Source organism: Eschrichtius robustus, chromosome 21 (assembly GCF_028021215.1).
Source record: "Eschrichtius robustus isolate mEscRob2 chromosome 21, mEscRob2.pri, whole genome shotgun sequence".
Lineage (NCBI taxonomy): Eukaryota > Metazoa > Chordata > Mammalia > Artiodactyla > Eschrichtiidae > Eschrichtius > Eschrichtius robustus.
This window is the reverse complement of record NC_090844.1, coordinates 35,735,373-35,756,261: the sequence shown is the minus strand read 5'-3', so window position 1 is coordinate 35,756,261 and position 20,889 is coordinate 35,735,373. Positions and strand designations below refer to the sequence as shown.

Genomic DNA, 20,889 nt, shown 5'->3' with positions numbered 1-20,889 from the left:
ACCGGCATAGCTAAATTGGGAGAGGAATTTGGCTAAACATATCAAAAACTATTTAAAAAGCTATTTTTGGTTGAAAATTTCACTCCTGGAAGTTCATTCTTAAGGAACTATGTTGAAAGGAGAGCATGTTGATTTTCAGATGTCTATAGCGCCATTTTTATATAGGATATAGCATCATTTCTTATAATTGGAAGAAAGGGGAATGGGGGGAAATTGAAAATAAGGTTAAATGAAAAAAGAAGAAACAACTTTTCAGAATAGTTAACCACATGTTCCTGATTCTGACGAAGCCCGTGTTGTCCCCTGCATTGGTTGGATGTGGCCCAGATCATTATAATCATCAGTTGTCGGACACTTAACTTTGTTTGAGGTTCTGTGTCAAGCACTTTGCTTGTGTTATCAATTTTAGCCTCCCCAGCAATCCTCCGAAGTACACACTGTTATGATCCCTAATTTATTGATGAGGACGCTGAGGCAGGGTGGGGTCCAGATTCAAGTTGGCCCAACGTGGAGTCCACACACTTAATCCACCATGTTATACTCCTGGTCTCGAACGCTGCTTCCACTGGCCGCTCGCCATAGGGCGACGAAAGAACGGAAAAAGTGACTGATAAAGCTTTGTTTAGCCTGGAGGGGAAAAAAAGCTTCAGTAGATTATTAAAAGTTTTATACTCTCTGTTTTGTCTTCACTGAGAGCTAAATAAGGGTAAATTAGGATAAACGCTAAAAATGAGGGATTTAGGCTGGCTGCAGTGAAGAATTTTTTGAATTAACCAGATGAGGTACTGGGGAGCCCTGAATTAAGCTTTCACATTACAAAATATAAGAGGCTAGATTATTACCTTTCTGGTTGTGTTATTACATAGTTTCCCTTAACCCTTACACTGTTGGTGGGAATGTAAATTGGTACAACCACTGTGGAGAACAGTATGGAGGTTCCTTAAAAAACTAAGAATAGAATTACCATATGACCCAGCAATCCCACTACTGGGCATATATCTGGAAAAAAACCATAATTTGAAAAGACACATGCACCCCAGTGTTCATTGCAGCACTATTAACAATAGCTAGGACATGGAAGCAACCTAAATGTCCATCAACAGAGGAATGGATAAAGAAGATGTGGTACATATATGCAATGGAATATTACTTAGCCATAAAAAAGAATGAAATAATGCCATTTGCATCAACATGGATGCAGCTAGAGATTATCATACTAAGTGAATTAAGTCAAAGACAAATATATGATATCACTTATATGTGGAATCTAAAAATAAATGATACAAATGAACTTTTTTACAAAACAGAAATAGACTCACAAACTTTGAAAACAAACTTATGGTTACCAAAGGGGAAATGTGGGAGGGGGAGGAATAAATTAGCAGTTTGGGATTAACATATACACACTACTATATATATGTATATATAATAGGTAATTAACAAGGCCCTACTGTATAGCACAGGGGACTCTACTCAGTATTCTGTAATAACCTATATGGGAAAAGAATCTGAAAAAGAATGGATATATGGGGACTTCCCTGGAAGCGCAGTGGATAAGACTCTGTGCTCCCAATGCAGGGGCCTGGGTTCGATCCCTGGTCAGGGAGCTAGATCCCACATGCATGCTGCAACTAAGAGTTCGCATGCCACAACTAAGGAGCCCGCCTGCCGCAGCTAAGGAGCCCACGTGCTGCAACTACGGAGCTGGCGAGCTGCAACTAAGGAGGCCACCTGCCGCAACTAAGACCTGGTGCAACCAAATTAATTAATTTAAAAAAAAGAATGGATATATGTATATGTATAATGGAATCACTTTGCTCTACACCTGAAACTAACACAACATTGTAAATCAACTATACTCCAATATAAAATAAAAAATTAAAGAAAGTTTCCCTGTTTTTCTTTTGCCTAGAAGCTAGATGGTAATTTCTCTTTCATATAATATAACAGATATAAATGGCCCAGTTGATCTAGATGAAACACTTTGCTTTAACTTTAGCCAACAATAGTTCACTGTTTTCCTACCAAATTGGCAGACTGAAAGGTAGAAGATGCATCATCCTTATGGGACCCTAAGAACATCTGGTGAAGTGATGAGCTCTAAGCCCAGGGAATATGGAGCAGTGGCTCTTTCTGCCCTTCAGACTTACCCTCTCTCCTTCCCCGCCTCACGTCTGCCATGGAAACCAGGAGGTGCAGAACTCCAAACAAAAGTGATATCAGGCAGAGCTTCTCCGACTGTAAAGGGCGTGCAGATCCCCCAGGAACACTGCTGTTCTGCGCGTCCTGACTCCCTAGTCTGGGGTCCTGCAGGTTTTAAGAGCTGCCCATCACAGCCCAGAGCTGAGTGATGTGGGCCAGGAAACTTGGAGCTTCGGAATCACGCAGATTGGGTTCACGTCAGTGATTTCACTGCAAAACTCTGTGGCCATGGGCAGTTATGTAATTTTTGTGAGCCTTAATTTCTTCATCCGTAGGATGGAGAAAATACCTAGCTCATGAGGTTGTCATTATTATCAAATAGAAGTTGCGTGGAAACAAACTCGGTGCCCCTCATACCTTAGTACTTGGTGACTGTAAGATGTGAATGGTATTGATTGAATCCTCGTTTGTAGTAGAGGCATGTGTGTGGAAGGGAACTGGGTGTGTGTGTGTGCATGTGCACATCCGTGTGGACACGGCATAAGGGACGAGAGACCCCAGGCATTTGAGAAGCTCTCCTGGGAAGCCACTTTCCACTCTGATGCACTTTGTCTCTGACACATCTTTCAGGTGCCTTCGTTTTCTTTTTCTCTTTCTAATTCTTACCAGACTTAGGAAACAAAAGGCGCTTAGAGCTGAAGATGGACCAGGCTTTGCTGCTCATCCATAATGAACTGCCTGGGACAAACTTGACCGTCTACTGGAATTTCGATCGCTGTTATCATGTAGGTGCCGCGTGCTTGCTCACAGTTGTGTTTGCTTTGGGGCTAGTTTGATATGGCCCCAGTGCTGTCAGACCTGAAGCCCTTCACATCTTAGCTTCAGCTTTACGGGTGAGGAAACAAACAGGCTGGACAAAGACTCAGAAGAAATTCCGTCACGGAGGGTGCCTAGCAATGGGCAGCATCCTTTCTTTATCTTTTCCCTGCCCGTCTTTTTCAGACCAGTTTCTGTGATGAGCAAAATTGAGAGACATGTTTTTTTTGTTTTTCGGTTTTTTTTTTAATGCGACAAGCATTCTTTCATCCCACAATAAGAGCATAAACCAGATCCGGGCCTCTTGCTCATTTCTGCCACCTCTTACAGCCTGTACCCTCAGAGCCATTAATCAAGGGGCCTAGAGTGTGACAGGGCAGCCACACCACTGGTGTTCAAGTTGCAGAGGGGTGATGCCGTAGGATGGGGTCTCAGCAGGATATTCACAATCCCTTTTGGAGTCCATTTAGTTTGATCCCTTATGAAGCCTGAAGTGATAGAGGTGTTTTATTTGACTCCTCTGCCCACTACATAACCCTCCTGCTGGACCAGAGAAGGAAGGAGTGAGACACCGGGGGGGCAGGGCGGGGCGGTGAGGGCCACGGGAGGCTTACGCTGAGGCCCTTCTGACGATAAAGGATTTTATCTGAAGGTGTTGCTCCTATGCTAGACCTTGTTGCTTTTTCAGGACAGGGCTATTCTTCCATGTAAACTGAAATAGTCTTTACTTCCAAATTAAGAGCGTCAATGTACCACCTTCAGAGGAGGAATTTTAATGGATAGTGACCTGTTTAGTGTAAATAGCTTTTTAAAAAAGAAAACAAATTTAAAAAGTCCCCAGTGTGGGTATCAGCTAGAAGATGATGGAGCAGTACATGACACCTCCTTTAAAGTTAAGTGAAGCACAACATCGGTAATATTAAAAAGGTAGGTCAAGACCAAGAAAAGGTTTATCACAAGAGGGACCTAAAAGGACCTTAAATTAAGTGGAAAAAATTGATAACTTCAAAAATACCTGTAATGTATTTAACAAAACATCAATCGTGTTGTCAAACGAGACTAAACACAACCGGCAGAGATTATACTTTGCCATTTCATATCTCTGCATAACAAAAACAAACTAATAGGAGAGAGAATACAGACATAAATGTCATAGAAAAACCAAGAGATGGTTTTCTAAAATAAAAGTCACACATACTCAATAATGGCCTGTATGGGAAAAGAATCCAAAAAAAAGAAAAAGAGTGGATATATGTATACGTATAGCTGATTGACTTTGCTGTACACCTGAAACTAACACAACATTGTAAATCAACAATACTCCAATAAAAATTTAAAAATTTAAAAAATAAATAAAAGTCACAATTGATAAATTATTGATACATGTAAGGGAACAATGGAAATTAATAAAATTAGAAATCATATGTCAATAGAAATTAAAATAATTATGGTCCAATGAACAGTTAAGACTGATCAATTTAAAGTACAAAAATTGATTGATTTCCTTCAAAAAATATAATATGAAGATTGATTCAAGAAATTGAGGACATAAATAGATCAGCAACTGTTTAAGAAATCTGGAAAGTTGTAATGAATTTCTCTACCTAAAAATAGGTCATTTTTCCCTGCGTTTTCAAATAATAAATAATTCTTAATCTATATTAACTGACCCTAAATATAACAACAATAAAAAAAATGATGGCTTGGTATCTGATTCGTTCTGCAGGGTGTTGATCTTAAAATCTAGCCAAGACATGATAGAAAATGCAGGTCAATCTTTCTAATTAATGTGGGTGTAAAAATCTTAAATAAACTATCAGGTAGAATAAGTTGGCATATTGAGAGATTTATGATGACTTATATTTTCATCTTGAAGAATCTGTAAGAGGTCGTATATATGGACAATGATAAAATTTTAATGGGAAGATTATAGGCTAAATGGAGAAATAGCCAATGCACGCTGATGTGACACCTAAACGTAGGAAAAATGGCAATACTTCCCAAATTAGTTTATACATTCAACACAATTGCTTGTGGATACCTTATAGAAGCTGCATAAAAATAATTCCAAAATGTCTATGAAAAAATAAGTGTGCAAGAGAATCAGAGGATGGCCCAAAAGGAGAACGGACAGTACGGAGACTTGCTGTGCCAGATAAGAAGTATCACAGAGCACGGTCGTGAACGTAGCCAAAAAAGAGAAATGAAGACCAACAGGCCAAACGAAGTATAAGAAGTAGAATCTAATTTACGTAAGAATTTAACAGCTAAAACCATGGGAAAGGTATTTAGAATTATGGGATACCATCTATCAAATACCCCAAGTGGATTCAAGTAAAAAAAAAAGAAAAAACCCACAAATTTAAAAAATACTAAAAAATGCAGAATACATTTTTAAACTCATGAAGCAATAGAAGAAATAACAAACCAGAGTAGTATGACTCTGTAAAACTTTAAAAACAACAGAACATAATAAGATGAAAGCACTAGAGTGGGGAAGTGTTTGAGAGAGTTAGAAGTTTAATGTTACAGTGTACGAGGACAGATTTCTAAGATTCTGTTTGAGGGAATTGAGTGTCTACCAGGTGGTTCACACCATAAGGAACATAAAAGAGCAAAAGAAAATTGAATTATTTAATCTACTTAAAATTTAAAATGTAATCTTAATGCTGTGGTATCATAAACACCTAGTACCTGAACAAAAGGAAGAATGATATGAAGTCCTGGTAAGGCTGATGAGAAATAAATCTATTGTAATTTTTCTTCTGTGAGTGCTATTTGGCCACGTGTAACAAGAACCATTAAAATGATTATTTTTTTAATCCAGTAATCTCATTTTTGGAAATTTGTCTTAGGGAAAGAATTTAAAGGAATAAGAACATCATGTGTAGATCTTTTAAAACAATATAATTTATATAAATTATAAATATAAGTAGATTTATATTATTATATATCATATAATTAAATTATATATCTTCCAAAACAATATAATTTATATAAGTTATATACAAAAGATAAAACGAGCTTTGAAAGCAGCCTAAGTATTCATAGCGATAGTATTTGATGGAATATAATGCAACCATTACAAATTATAAATATGCAAATTGGGTAGAATCATGGAAGTTTATTTGTTAAATAATATTAAGTAAAACCGTAGAATGCAAGATTAAAGGGATGCTGTATTTGTTAATTATGTGAAGGATTTACCTATGAATAAAGATTATGTAGTTCCATAGCAACACCTAGTTATGTAGGCAAATTTTACCTAAATCACTGAAGTGTAAAAGTTTTCTATAAGTATGAAGGAAAAGTTATCTCAGGTCTTCAGTTGGATACCCAACAACCACAGAGTGTCAAACCCCTAACACCTGGCCTGTGCTTGGATCGTGTAGTGCCTGCTCCAGGTCCTGGTCGACGTCTCCCAGAGCAGGAAACCCGGGGAGCCCAGCATTGAGGCCGTGGCTGTGAGCACCCAGCACGGATCCATCCTGCAGCTTAATGACACCGCGGAGGAGAAGCAAGTTTGTAGGTTCGTAGCTGCTATGATGTGACCTACTGACACCTGCACTTTCTCTCTACTATTTTTTTCCTGTTTGGGTTTTAGCTTCTTCTTTCAAAATATCTTTCTGTGTCTTCCCTGGTCTGCACCCAGGAATGCCTATCACTCTGCCTGGGTGACATTACCAACATCCAACTGCTTATTTCCTAACCTAATGATGTTTCTTCATTTTACCTAATCTTTGTAGGCTGGAATACAAATTTGGAGAATTTGGAAACTATTCTCTCTTGGTAAAGCACACCCATGATGGAGTCAATGAAATTGCGTGTGACCTGGTCGTTAATGAGAAGCCAGTTGACAGTAACCTTCGTACGTACATGGTCTTGGTTGATTTTTATGTTTTAAAAATATTTATTTATTTATTTATTTGGCTGCTCCAGGTCTTAGTTGTAGCATGTGGGATCTAGTTGCCTGACCAGGTCTTAGTTGTAGCATGTGGGATCTAGTTGCCTGACCAGGTCTTAGTTGTAGCATGTGGGATCTAGTTGCCTGACCAGGGATCGAACCTGGGCCCCCTGCACTGGGAACGCACAGTCTCAGCCACTGGACCACCAGGGAAGTCCCTCTTGGTAAATTTGCATTTTCAACGGTTTTAGTTTTTGAGTACTGTTTGCGACATTTTGGGTAATTTAAATCCTGGATCATAGGTTGTCTATCTCACTTAGTTGTGGCATATTTGTAATGTATTTGTTGTGTCATTGGTGTAGACTAAGAAAATTATGTGACATACAAAAAATTATTTGTTGTATCAACATATTCTCATAGTTGTTATTTACTGTATTATGAAGTATAAATAAGCCAAAAAAATTAATGCAGTGGAAAGAAACTAGAAATAAGACAGTTGACTGTCAGGTGTCTTTCTTTGTTTTAGGATTTAGGGTACAGTGTTTTCTGTATGTGTCTCTGACTGTCCAGAGGTCCCCTTGGGTTCAGGAGGGATTGTTCGTTCTCTAATAACTCCACTGGAGAAAATCTGTCCCTCCAAGCCCCCAGCAGATAGTATCAGGAATCCCTGGGGCTGTTCCAACAGTAAGTACTGTTCACAGTGACGCTGTTGAAGACTGTCAGAAGAACACTGGTAAGAGCCAATGTGAAAGAGCCAACGCGGGATGATTTAATCATTAGAAGAACAATGAATGTAATTGACGGAAACCTGTTGCACATACAAAAACCAGTGAGTTCACTATGAAGCTAAAAAGCACAAGGCCCCCTCCCCCAACAAAAACAATATTTTGGTTGCCTTTGGGGGTAACAAGGACACCTGGTGTTTACTGATGATCCTGGTAAAGGCAGGACCATCTCTCCTGCCTTTCCTGTTTTGACTATATCTTAGGGTAACGAAATAGTCCTAGATGATGAGGGTAAGTTCTTTAGAGAAGGAATCCAGCTAATGTGGCAGAATATTTTGCAACGCCCATTTAAGTTATTGATTTAGGCAAAAGCCATGAGTGGATGGAACCATCCAATGAAAGGGGAACTTTACACGGGAGGGGACAGGCCTTCACCAGCTGAACGCGGGCGTCGGGCACAAGGTCTGAAGCAGGAGGTGCTCCTGATGGGACCTAGTGGGAAAGACACAGCACCTGCGAAGCATTCCTGCCAGAGAAGTGGGACTTCTCGTCCAAGACTTTACAGCTAACTTCCCATTTACAGAACGCACGGAGGATAGAGGAACAAGTTCAGTGACACCAGGCGAGGGGTCCTGGCAGATCTAGACCTCGAATGAGATGCCCTGATAGGAGACAGCCAGCCTCGTGTAAATCAAGTCAGTGGCTGTGGACCAATGCATGGAGCTTAAGGCACGTTGACAATGTAGGCAAGATGCGAGCCTTGCTTGGATCCTGATTTGAACACATGGCCTACAACACCCATTTTCGAGGCAACTAGAAAAATTTGAATATGGACTGAGTGTTAGCCAGGGAATTATTAAGTTTGTATGACATTGTGCTTATACAGCAAAAGGTCCATTCTTAAGAAACTTTTAATTTTGAAATAGTTTTAGACTCACAGAAACGTTGCAAAACAGGGTTTCCATATACCCTTCACTCAGCTTCCCCTAAGCCCCTAAACTATATAATCACAGTACAGCGATTCCATGTACAGTGATTGAAACCAGGAACTTCACGCACACAGCGCTATTAACTGAGCTGCGGAGTTCTCAGATTTCTCCAGTTGTCCTCCTCGTGTCCGTTTTGTGTCCAGGGTCCCACAGAGCATTTAGTGATCAGGTCTCCCAGGCCTCCTCTAATCTAACCTCATGGCCTCTAATCAGCCTTTCTTGGTCTTTCACGACCTTGACACTTTTGAAGAGGACTGGCCAGTTATTTTGTTACTTGGGTTTGCTTGCTGCCTTCTTGTGACCCAGAAGAGGCCGTGCGTCTTCAGTAGCGTCCTACGGAAGAGATGCAGTGTCCTCCTCAGGGGGTCACATAAGAGTTGCATGACGTACATAGACATACATCCTGAAGATGTGGGAATGAAATAGCTTGATGTCTGGGGTTTGCTTAAAAGACTTCAGGTGGAAAAAAAAAAAAAGGTGAGTAATAGTAGTAGATGAAGCAAGAGTGACAATGTTTGATATTCTAGAGTCTAGGCGACGGCTATATGTGGGTTTATTGTACAGGTCTCTGTACTTTTGTGTATGTTTGATATTTTTCATGATGAAAATTAGCGCTTCCCTCACGAAGAGTATTCTCAGTTGTTAATAAGAAATTTCACATAAGGATATAGGCTTTTCCTTCATACGTTTCCATTTTTATTTGTTTGCCTTTTTCTTTTTTTAATTTTTAAATTTGTTTTCTTGAAGTATAGTTGATGTACAATGTTGTGTTAATTCTACTATACAGCAAAGTGATTCAGTTATACGTATATATACATTCCTTTTCATATTCTGTTTGCATTTTTCACGTACAGATTCACGGTAATGACACAACAGCGTTTGGTGATGATATGTTTTCTTTTGCAGCTGTGAGCATCGCGTTCCTCGTCGGCCTGGTGCTCATCATTGTGGTGTCCTTTCTAAGGTTCTCGCTGAGGTAAGCAGGCGTTGGGGGGGCCACACTGGGGAAGGTAGAATACAGAATAACTGTATTCAGAAAGGGTAGTGGGACCATTATTCCTGGATTAAATGAAAACTTACTGTGTCCACCATACCCAGTGTAGTCCTAGGCATTAGGGATTCAGTGTCGAATAAGAGATGGTCCCTGACTTCAGGGAAATAATAACCTAGTGCGAATGGCTCTCTGCCTTCAATTCTCCCACGTGGCTGAAGATGTAGAAGAAAATACTTGAGCAGTCATTATTTCCTGACAGACTCTCACATCCTGCCACGTAGCACATGGAAGAGGCCTGTGATGGTCTTGGGAGGTGCTGCCACGCTGACTGTCTTCCTCCTCTTGGCTCTGAACCCAGAGGCCACGCCTCTGGTCCAGCTTCCCAGCTCCTGTGGTGGGGACCTCCGACCTCAGGGTGGACTCTCCCTTGGTTAGGGTCGGCCAGCTTGGAGAGGGGATTCCTTCTCCTGCCTGGTAAACAACGATTCTGGTGAGTGGATTTGTGGACTGCAGAAGGAAAAGAAAGTGAAATAGACCCAGGCCTGGCACATCACCTTGCCAAGGGAAGGTCTTTCCTCTTAAAAGGAATAAGGTTGAATTTTCACATGCTCAGCTGGTTATGGTCTCAGGAAAGACCGTGAGATTTTATTGGTGAGCTGGATCCAAATTGGAAGAAATAACCTGCTAGCTTGGGGAAGTCCTGCACCTTTGGGGAGTTTATCACTCTGACCCTTTAGGGACGGAGTGCAATCCGCAAAGAGGAGTTGCATTACTTTGGTGATAAGATGTAAATGGTGTTCCAGTTTATTAGAGTGTTTTCATTTGGTGCTTTGGTTGTGAATGTATCCATTACATGATGTTTAAAGTGGTAGATAGCTGATATCAGACTTGCAAAGAGAAGAATCCCACCTTGCCCCACTGTGGAATTGAAACTCCTTTTACATGTGATTCCCTTTGCAGCCTGAGGGCACAAAGCTCTTGTGGGGAAAGCAAGGGTCCCTTGTACGTTTCCCCATCACTTTCCAGTGTGCCCATGGAAGCCTAGGGAAGTTCAGATTTCTCTGAACCAGAAAAGAATCTGAAAAAGTAGTAAGAATACAGCATCTTTCTCCTTTTCACTTGGGGAACAAGCATGTACAAGAAAATAAGTGCTTTTTTTAATTTTAATTTTTAAACATCTTCTTTTACCTTTCCTTAGATGGTTCTGTTTTCAGGTTTTCTTGTGATGGTGATGTTATTAGTGCTGGATAAACTAGAAATGGGAGTTGAGTTGTAAGGAAAAAAAGAAATTAAAAATATAAGCAATGGGTATATGGAACATGTTTGGATACTGACTTGACCAATTAAACTGTAAAAAAGACAGGAAAATTGAACTTGCTATTTGATAATATTGAGGAATTGTTGGTAATATTCTTAAAGGAGGTAATAGAATTGCAGTATGTTTAAAAATAAAGAGTCCTTATCGTTTTCTTTTTTTTAACATCTTTATTGGAGTATAATCGCTTTACAATGGTTTGTTAGTTTCTGCTTTATAACTAAGTGAATCAGCTATACATATACATATATCCCCATGTCTCCTCCTTCTTGTGTCTCCCTCCCACCCTCCCTATCCCACCCCTCTAGGTGGTCACAAAGCACGAGCTGATCTCCCTGTGCTATGCGGCTGCTTCCCACTAGCTAGCTATTTTATATTTGGTAGTGTATATATGTCCATGCCACTCTCTCATTTCGTCCCAGCTTACCCTTACCCCCTCCCCGTGTCCTCAAGTCCATTCCCTACATCTGCATCTTTATTCCTGTCCTGCCCCTAGGTTCTTCAGAACCTTTTTTTTTTAGATTCCATATATATGTTAGCATACGGTATTTGTTTTTCTCTTTCTGACTTACTTCACTCTGTATGACAGACTCTAGGTCCATCCACCTCACTACAAATAACTCAAATTCGTCTCTTTTTATGGCTGAGTAATATTCCATTGTATATATGTGCCACATCTTCTTTATCCATTCATCTGTCGATGGACACTTAGGTTGTTTCCATGTCCAGGCTATTGTAAATAGTGCTGCAGTGAATAGTGGGGTACAGGTGTCTTTTTGAATTATGGTTTTCTCAGGGTATGTGCCCAGTAGTGGCATTGCTGGGTCATATGGTAGTTCTATTTTTAGTTTTTTAAGGAAACTCCATACTGTTCTCCATAGTGGCTGTATCAATTTACATTCCCACCAACAGTGCAAGAGGGTTCCCTTTTCTCCACACCCTCTCCAGCATTTATTGTTTGTAGATTTTTTGATGATGGCCATTCTGACTGGTGTGAGGTGATACCTCGTTGTGGATTTGATTTGCATTTCTCTAACGGTTAATGATGTTGAGCATCCTTTCATGTGTTTGTTGGCCACCTGTATACCTTCTTTGGAGAAATGTCTGTTTAGGTCTGCCCATTTTTGGATTGGGTTGTTTGTTTTTTTGATATTGAGCTCCATGAGCTGCTTGTAAATTTTGGAGATTAATCCTTTGTCAGTTGCTTCGTTTGCAGATATTTTCTCCCATTCTGAGGGTTGTCTTTTCATCTTGATTATGGTTTCCTTTGCTGTGCAAAAGCTTTTAAGTTTCATTAGGTCCCATTTGTTTATTTATTTATTTATTTATATTTATTTTTATTTATTTACTTTTGGCTGTGTTGGGTCTTCATTTCTGTGCGAGGGCTTTCTCTAGTCGCGGCGAGCAGGGACCACTCTTCATCGCGGTGCGCGGGCCTCTCACTGTCGCGGCCTTTCTTGTTGCGGAGCACAGGCTCCAGATGCGCAGGCTCAGTAGCTGTGGCACATGGGCCCAGTTGCCCCGCGGCATGTGGGATTTTCCCAGACCAGGGCTCGAACCCGTGTCCCCTGCATTGGCAAGCAGATTCTCAACCACTGCACCACCAGGGAAGCCCCCATTTGTTTATTTTTGTTTTTATTTCCATTTCTCTAGGAGGTGGGTCAAAAAGGATCTTGCTGTGATTTATGTCATAGAGTGTTCTGCCTATGTTTTCCTCTTAGAGTTTTATAGTGTCTGGTGTTACATTTAGGTCTTTAATCCATTTTGAGTTTATTTTTGTGTATGGTGTTAGGGAGTGTTCTAATTTCATTCTTTTACATGTAGCTGTGCAGTTTTCCCAGCACCACTTATTGAAGAGGCTGTCTTTTCTCCATTTTATACTCTTGCTGCCTTTATCAAAGATAAGGTGACCATTTGTGCGTAGGTTTATCTCTGGGCTTTCTATCCTGTTCCATTGATCTATATTTCTGTTTTTGTGCCAGTACCACCCTGTCTTGATTACCGTAGCTTTATAGTATAGTCTGCAGTCAGGAAGCCTGATTCCTCCAGCTCCGTTTTTCTTTCTCAAGATTGCTTTGGTTATTTTGGGGTCTTTTGTGTTTCCATACAAATCGTGCAATTTTTTGTTCTAGTTCTGTGAAAAATGCCATTGGTAGTTTGATAGGGATTGCACTGAATCTGTAGATTGCTTTGGGTAGTACAGTCATTTTCACAATGTTGATTCTTCCAAGCCAAGAACATGGTATATCTCTCCCTCCGTTTGTATCATCTTTAGTTTCTTTGATCAGTGTCTTATAGTTTTCTGCATACAGTTATTGTCTCTTTAGGTAGGTTTATTCTTAGGTATTTTATTCTTTTTCTTGCAGTGGTAAATGGGAGTGTTCCCTTAATTTCTCTTTTAGATTTTTCATCATTAGTGTATAGGAATGCAACTGATTTCTGTACATTAATTTTGTATCCTGCTACTCTACCAGATTCATTGAGTAGCTCTAGTAGTTTTCTGGTGGCACCTTTAGGATTCTCTATGCATAGTGTCATGACATCTGCAAACAGAGGCAGTTTTACTTCTTCTTTTCCAATTTGGATTCCTTTTATTTCTTTTTCTTCTCTGATTGCCATGGCTTGGCCTTCCAAAACTGTGTTGAATAATAGTGGTGAGAGTGGACATCTTTGTCTTGTTTCTGATCTTAGAGGAAATGCTTTCAGTTTTTCACCATTGAGAATGATGTTTGCTGTGGGTTTGTCATATATGGCCTTTATTATGTTGAGGTAGTTTCCCTCTATGCCTACTTTCTGGAGAGTTTTTATCATAAATGGGTGTTGAATTTTGTCAAAAGCTTTTTCTATGTTTATTGAGATGATCATATGGGTTTTCTTCTTCAGTTTGTTAATATGGTGTATCACATTGATTGATTTGCGTATGTCGAAGAATCCTTGCATCCCTGGGATAAACCCCACTTGATCGTGGTGTATGATCCTTTTCATGTGCTGTTGGATTCTGTTTGCTAGTATTTTGTTGAGGATTTTTGCATCTATGTTCATCAGTGATATTGGCCTGTAGTTTTCTTTTTTTGTGATATCTTTGTCTGGTTTTGGTATCAGGGTGATGGTGGCCTCATAAAATGAGTTTGGGAGTGTTCCTCCCTTTGCTATATTGTGGAAGAGTTTGAGAAGGATAGGTGTTAGCTCCTCCTAAATGTTTGATAGAATTTGCCTGTGAAGCCATCTGGTCCTGGGCTTTTCTTTGTTGGAAGATTTTTAATCACAGTTTCAGTTTCAGTGCTTGTGATTGGTCTGTTTATATTTTCTATTTCTTCCTGGTTCAGTCTCGGAAGGTCATGCTTTTTAAGAATTTGTCCATTTCCTCCAGGTTGTCCATTTTATTGGCAGATAGTTGCTTGTAGTAATCTCTCATGATCCATTGTATTTCTACAGTGTTAGTTGTTAGTTCCCCTTTTTCATTTCTAATTCTGTTGATTTGAGTCTTCTCCATTTTTCTCTTGATGAGTCTGGCTAATGGTTTATCAATTTTGTTTATCTTCTCAAAGAACCAGCTTTTAGTTTTATTGATCTTTGCTATTGTTTCCTTCATTTCTTTTTCACTTATTTCTGATCTGATCTTTATGATTTCTTTCCTTCTGCTAACTTTGGGGTTTTTTTGTTCTTCTTTCTCTTATTGCTTTAGGTGTAAGGTTAGGTTGTTTATTTGAGATTTTTCTTGTTTCTTCAGGTAGGATTGTATTGCTCTAAAACTCCCTCTTAGAACTGCTTGTGCTGCCTCCCTTAGGTTTTGCATCGTTGTGTTTTCATTGTCATTTGTTTCTAGATATTTTTTGATTTCCTCTTTGATTTCTTCAGTGATCTCTTGGTTATTTAGTAGCATATTGTTTAGTCTCCATGTATTTGTATTTTTTAGTTTTTTTCCTGTAATTGATATCTAGTCTCATAGTGTTGTGGTCAGAAAAGATACTTGATACTATTTCAGTTTTCTTAAATTTACCAAGGCTTGATTTGTGACCCAAGATATGGTCTATCCTGGAGAATGTTCCATGAGCACTTGAGAAGAAAGTGCACTCTGTTGTTTTTGGATGGAATGTCCTATAAATATCAATTAAGTCCATCTTGTTTAATGTGTCATTTAAATCTTGTGTTTCCTTATTTATTTTCATTTTGGATGATCTGTCCATTGGTGAAAGTGGGGTGTTAAAGTCCCCTACTATGATTGTGTTACTATCGATTTCCCCTTTTATGGCTGTTAGCATTTGCCTTATGTATTGAGGTGCTCCTCTGTTGGGTGCATAAATATTTACAATTGGTATATCTTCTTGGATTGATCCCTTGATCATTATGTAGTGTCCTTCTTTGTCTCTTGTAATAGTCTTTATTTTAAAGTCTATTTTGTCTGATATGAGAATTGCTACTCCATCTTTCTTTTGATTTCCATTTGCATGGAATATCTTTTTCCATCCCCTCACTTTCAGTCTGTTTGTGCCCCTAGGTCTGAAGGGGGTCTCTTGTAGACAGCATATATACGTGTCTTGTTTTTGTATGCATTCAGCCAGTCATGTCTTTTGGTTGGAGCATTTAATCCATTTACATTTAAGGTAATTATCGATATGTATGTTCCTATTACCATTTTCTTAATTGTTTTGGGTTTGTTTGGGTAGGTCTTTTCCTTCTCTTGTGTTTCCTGCCTAGAGAAGTTCCTTTAGCATTTGTTGTAAAGCTGGTTTGGTGGTTCTGAATTCTCTTAGCTTTTGCTTGTCTGTAAAGGTTTTAATTTCTCTGTCGAATCTGAATGAGATCCTTGCTGGTTAGAGTAATGTTGGTTGTAGGTTTTTCCCTTTCATCACTTTAAATGTGTGCTGCCACTCCCTTCTGGCTTGCAGAGTTTCTGCTGAAAAATCAGCTGTTAACCTTATGGTGATTCCCTGTATGTTATTTGTTGCTTTTTCCTTGCTGCTTTTAATATTTTTTCGTTGTATTTAATTTTTGATAGTTTGATTAATATGTGTCTTGGCGTGTTTCTCTTTTGGTTTATCCTATATGGGACTCTGCACTTCCTGGACTTGATTGACTATTTCCTTTCCCATATTAGGGAAGTTTTCGACTATAATCTCTTCAAATATTTTCTCAGACCCTTTCTTTTTCTCTTCTTCTTCTGGGACCCCTATAATTCGAATGTTGGTGTGTTTAATGTTGTCCCAGAGGTCTCTGAGAATGTCCTCAATTCTTTTCATTCTTTTTTCTTTATTCTGCTCCCTGGCAGTTATTTCCACCATTTTATCTTCCAGCTCACTTATCCGTTCTTCTGCCTCAGTTATTCAGTTATTGATTCCTTCTAGAGTATTTTTAGTTTCAGTAATTTTGTTGTTCATCATTGTTTGTTTGCTCTTTAGTTCTTCTAGATCCTTGTTAAATGTTTCTTGTGTTTTCTCCATCCTCTTTCCAAGCTTTTGGATCATCTTTACTGTCATTACTCTGAATTCTTTTTCAGGTAGGTTGCCTATTTTGTCTTCATTTATTTCGTCTTTTAGGTTTTTACCTTCCTCCTTCATCTGTAACATTTTTTTTTTGATAAGTGGTGCTTTATTCCTATCTTACTGGTTGTCTGGCCCAAGGTTTCCAGCACTGGCGTTTGCAGGCAGTTGGTTAGAACCAGGTCTTGGTGAGGAGATGAGGACCTCCGGGAGGCCTCACTCCAATGAATATTCCCTGGGTCTGAGGTTCTCTGTTATTCCAGTGGTTTGGACTCGGAGCTCCCACCACAGGAGCTTGGGCCCGACCTCTGGCCTGGGAACCAAGATCCTGCAAGCCAGTCGCTGGGGGTTCCTACCATCCCCTTAGGCATCTGTGGTCCCCCACCAGTGTCTGGTAGGTGCCCTAGTTGTGCAGAGACACGAATTCCGCGTCCTCCTAGTCCGGCATCTTGACTCTGCCTCCCGAGTCCTTATCTTTTAGCAGTACATACTGAAGTATTTTTGGATGAAATGATATAATGTCTATGATTTTCCTTCTTTTTTTTTTAAAATATATTCTTTTTTAAAATTAATTAATTAATTAATTTGGTTGCACTGGGTTTTAGTTGAGGCAGGCGGGCTCCTTAGTTGTGACACACAGGCTCCTTATTTGCAGCTCACAGTCTCCTTAGTTGTGGCAGGCAGGCTCCTTAGTTGTGGCATGCGAACTCTTAGTTGCGGCCTGCATGTGGGATCTAGGTCCCTGACCAGGGATCCAACCCAGGCCTCCTGCTTGGGAGCACGGAGTCTTATCCACTGCACCACCAGGGAAGTCCCCTATGATTTTCTTTAAAATGATCAAGCCAAGTCAGGGAAAAGGGTCAGTGGGTGGAAGTATAGATGAAGTAAGATTGACCATGCTTCGTAGATACTTGTTGAAGGTGGGTAATGGGTCCATGGTGGTTCATTATACTAGTTTGTCTACTTATATGTATGTATATGTTTGAAACTTTCCATGACCAAAAAAAAGGAAAGGAGGAAAAATCCTATGCCTTCAATATATTAAATGTTCAAATGTCCAAATTTTATGCAAAACCTGTATGAGCATGAAGTTTATTACACTTTTCAGTATCAAGAGAGCTGGAAGCACGGTACATATAAGGGCTTGTAATATTAGAAATGTTATATATAATTTCTATAAGAAAGCCCTCAATGACTTACAGGCAAAGACTTGCCTTCTCTTGATTTTTTAATCAAAGAATTGTACTTACTAAAAGGGCAAATTTAATAGTTCTTATATACCAAATTAAAAATGCTAACTATTCATTATTATTTGAAAAATAACAAATTGGCCTGTTAGCTCTGAGTTTGACACAGTTGTTGGGTTGAGAAAGGATTCTGTGTGGACTTTAATAATCGGATGTGGGGACATAAAGTGGAAAGTTCATGTCCTTATGGGCACAAACAAAGTAAATAAAAGTGAAACTGTCCCAGAAAATTTCAGAAATTGTAAATAACAAACAATATTACCCCATCAAGTCACTAAGCTATCTTTAGCGTATTGGAAATCAGGATTCATTTCCACTGCAAAGTTTAAAAAAAAGAAAAGGGGAAGTAAAGTAAATCAGAATGTAAACATTGTGTGAAAGAGCTAAATATACTTTTTGAAACATTTTTTCCAACTAAGATCTCTCGTTTCAAAGAAAAACCAGTTAAGGTATTTATCTTTTGTTAATCATGTGAATCAACTTAATATCCTCTGGATATCTTGTTGCACTAAAGCACCATCTAGGAGAAAGAACCCAGTACATTAACTGTGAGTCACTCCAAGGTCACTGTCAAACTTTCTCAGTTTGCATCTGTGCATATTTTTTTTTTTTGGCCATGCCACACGGCATGTGGGATCTTAGTTCCCCGACCAGGGATCGAACCTGTGCCCCCTGCAGTGGAAGCATGAAATCCCAACCACTGGATGGCCAGGGAAGTCCCACATCTGTGCATTTTTATTTGGTTGTAATTGAGTCTGAATACTATGATTTGCTTTTTGTATTTAATAGTTTGTATTTATATTTCTTTGTACAGACATTCTTTTTTTTTCCAGGGTGGACAAATTTTTTTTTTCTTTTGTCTCTCTTTTTTTAAAATTTGTCTTATTGAAGTATAGTTGATTTACAGTGCTGTGTTAATTTCTACTGTACAGCAAAGTGATTCAGTTATACATGTATATACATTCTTTTTTTAAAATATTCTTTTCCATTATGGTTCATCATAGGATATTGAATACAGTTCCCTGTGCTGTATAGTAGGACCTTGTTGTTTATCCATTCTCTATATAATTGCATCTGCTAATCCCAACCTCCCATTCCATCCCTCTCCCACTCCCCTCTCCCCTTGGCAACCACAAGTCTGTTCTCTATGTCTGTGAGTCTGTTTCTGTTTCGTAGATAAGTTCATTTGTGTTGTATTTTTAGATTTTACATATAAGTGCTATCATATGGTATTTGTCTTTCTCTATCTGACTTCACTTAGTATGATGGTGTCTGGGTCCATCCTGTTGCTGCACTCTTCCTGCTGTTTTAATAGCCATAGCTCATCCTGTCACAGATGAAGACACTGAGATTAGTCATTGCTGCACTGAGCACGTTTGGTTGTTGCAGGCTTCTGCTATTCTAACTTTAATAGTGTTGTTAATCAGAATTCCAGCCACGGGGAATAATGATCTCATTTCTCCCTCACAACACTTTTTTTTTTTTTTTTGAATTTTATTTATTTTTTTATATAGCAGGTTCTTATTAGTTATCCATTTTATACATATTAGTGTATACATGTCAATCCCAATCTCCCAATTCATCACATCACCACCCCCGCCACTTTCCCCCCTTGGTGTCCATTCGTTTGTTCTCTACATCTGTGTCTCTATTTCTGCCCTGCAAACCGGTTCATCTGTACCATTTTTCTAAGTTCCACATATATGCGTTAATATATGATATTTGTTTTTCTCTTTCTGACTTACTTCACTCTGTATGACAGTCTTTAGATCCATCCATGTCTCTACAAATGACCCAATTTTGTTCCTTTCTATGGCTGAGTAATATTCCATTGTGTAAATATACCACATTTTCTTTATCCATTCATCTCTCGATGGGCATTTAGGCTGCTTCCATGACCTGGCTATTGTAAATAGTGCTGCAATGAACATTGGGGTGCATGTGTCTTTTTGAATTATGGTTTTCTCTGGGTATATGCCCAGTAGTGGCATTGCTGGGTCATATGGTAATTCTATTTTTAGTTTTTTAAGGAACCTCCATACTGTTCTCCATAGTGGCTATATCAATTTACATTCCCACCAACAGTGCAAGAGGGTTCCTTTTTCTCCCCACCCAATCCAGCATTTGTTGTTTGTAGATTTTCTGATGATGCCTATTGTAACTGGTGTGAGGTGATACCTCATTGTAGTTTTGATTTGCATTTCTCTAATAATTAGTGATGTTGAGCAACTTTTCATGTGCTTCTTGGCCATCTGTATGTCTTCTTTGGAGAAATGTCTGTTTAGGTCTTCTGCCCACTTTTGGATGGGGTTGTTTGTTTTTTTAATATTGCGTTGCATGAGCTGTTTATATATTTTGGAGATTAATCCTTTGTCGGTTGATTCGTTTGCATATATTTTTTTCCCATTCTGAGGGTTGTCTTTTCGTCTTGTTTGTAGTTTCCTTTGCTTTGCAAAAGCTTTTAAGTTTCATTAGGTCCCATTTGTTTATTTTTGGATTTATTTCCATTACTCTAGGAGGTGGATCAAAAAAGATCTTGCTGTGATTTATGTCAAAGAGTGTTCTTCCTATGTTTTCCTCTAAGAGTTTTATAGTGTTTGGTCTTACATTTACGTCTCTAATCCATTTTAAGTTTATTTTTGTGTCTGGTGTTAGGGAGTGTTCTAATTTCATTCTTTTACATGTAGCTGTCCAGTTTTCCCAGCATCACTTATTGAAGAGACTGTCTTCTCCATTGTATATCCGTGCCTCCTTTGTCATAAATTAGTTGACCATAGATGCATGGGTTTATCTCTGGGCTCTCTATCCTGTTCCATTGATCTGTATTTCTGTTTTGTGCCAGTACCATATTGTCTTGATTACTGTAGCTTTGTAGTATAGTCTGAAGTCAGGGAGTCTGATTCCTCCAGCTCTGTTTTTTTCCCTCAAGACAGCTTTGGCTATTTGGGGTCTTTTGTGTCTCCATACAAATTTTAAGATTTTTTGTTCTAGTTCTGTAAAAAAATGCCATTGGTAATTTGATAGGGATTGCATTGAATCTGTAGATTGCTTTGGGTAGTATAGTCATTTTCACAATATTGATTCTTCCAATCCAAGACCATGGTATATCTCTCCATCTGTTGGTATCATCTTTAATTTCTTTCATCAGTGTCTTCTAGTCTTCTGCATACAGGTCTTTTGTCTCCCTAAGTAGGTTTATTCCTAGGTATTTTATTCTTTTTGTTGCAGTGGTAAATGGGATTGTTTCCTTAATTTCTCTTTCTGATTTTTCATTGTT

The 20,889-nt window shown here is 39.0% G+C and overlaps 1 protein-coding gene across 4 annotated transcripts in view; it reads left to right on the top strand.

Moving 5' to 3' along the window:
* Positions 1 to 20,889, top strand: part of HGSNAT (heparan-alpha-glucosaminide N-acetyltransferase) — a 47,103-nt gene that overhangs the window by 4,613 nt on the left and 21,601 nt on the right. For all 4 annotated transcript variants that reach the window (XM_068532143.1, XM_068532146.1, XM_068532144.1 and 1 more), the window contains exons 2-5: positions 2,812 to 2,927; positions 6,351 to 6,487; positions 6,705 to 6,826; positions 9,483 to 9,552. In XM_068532143.1, coding sequence (XP_068388244.1) covers positions 2,812 to 2,927; positions 6,351 to 6,487; positions 6,705 to 6,826; positions 9,483 to 9,552 — 445 coding nt within the window. The remainder of the gene's footprint in view (positions 1 to 2,811; positions 2,928 to 6,350; positions 6,488 to 6,704; positions 6,827 to 9,482; positions 9,553 to 20,889) is intronic.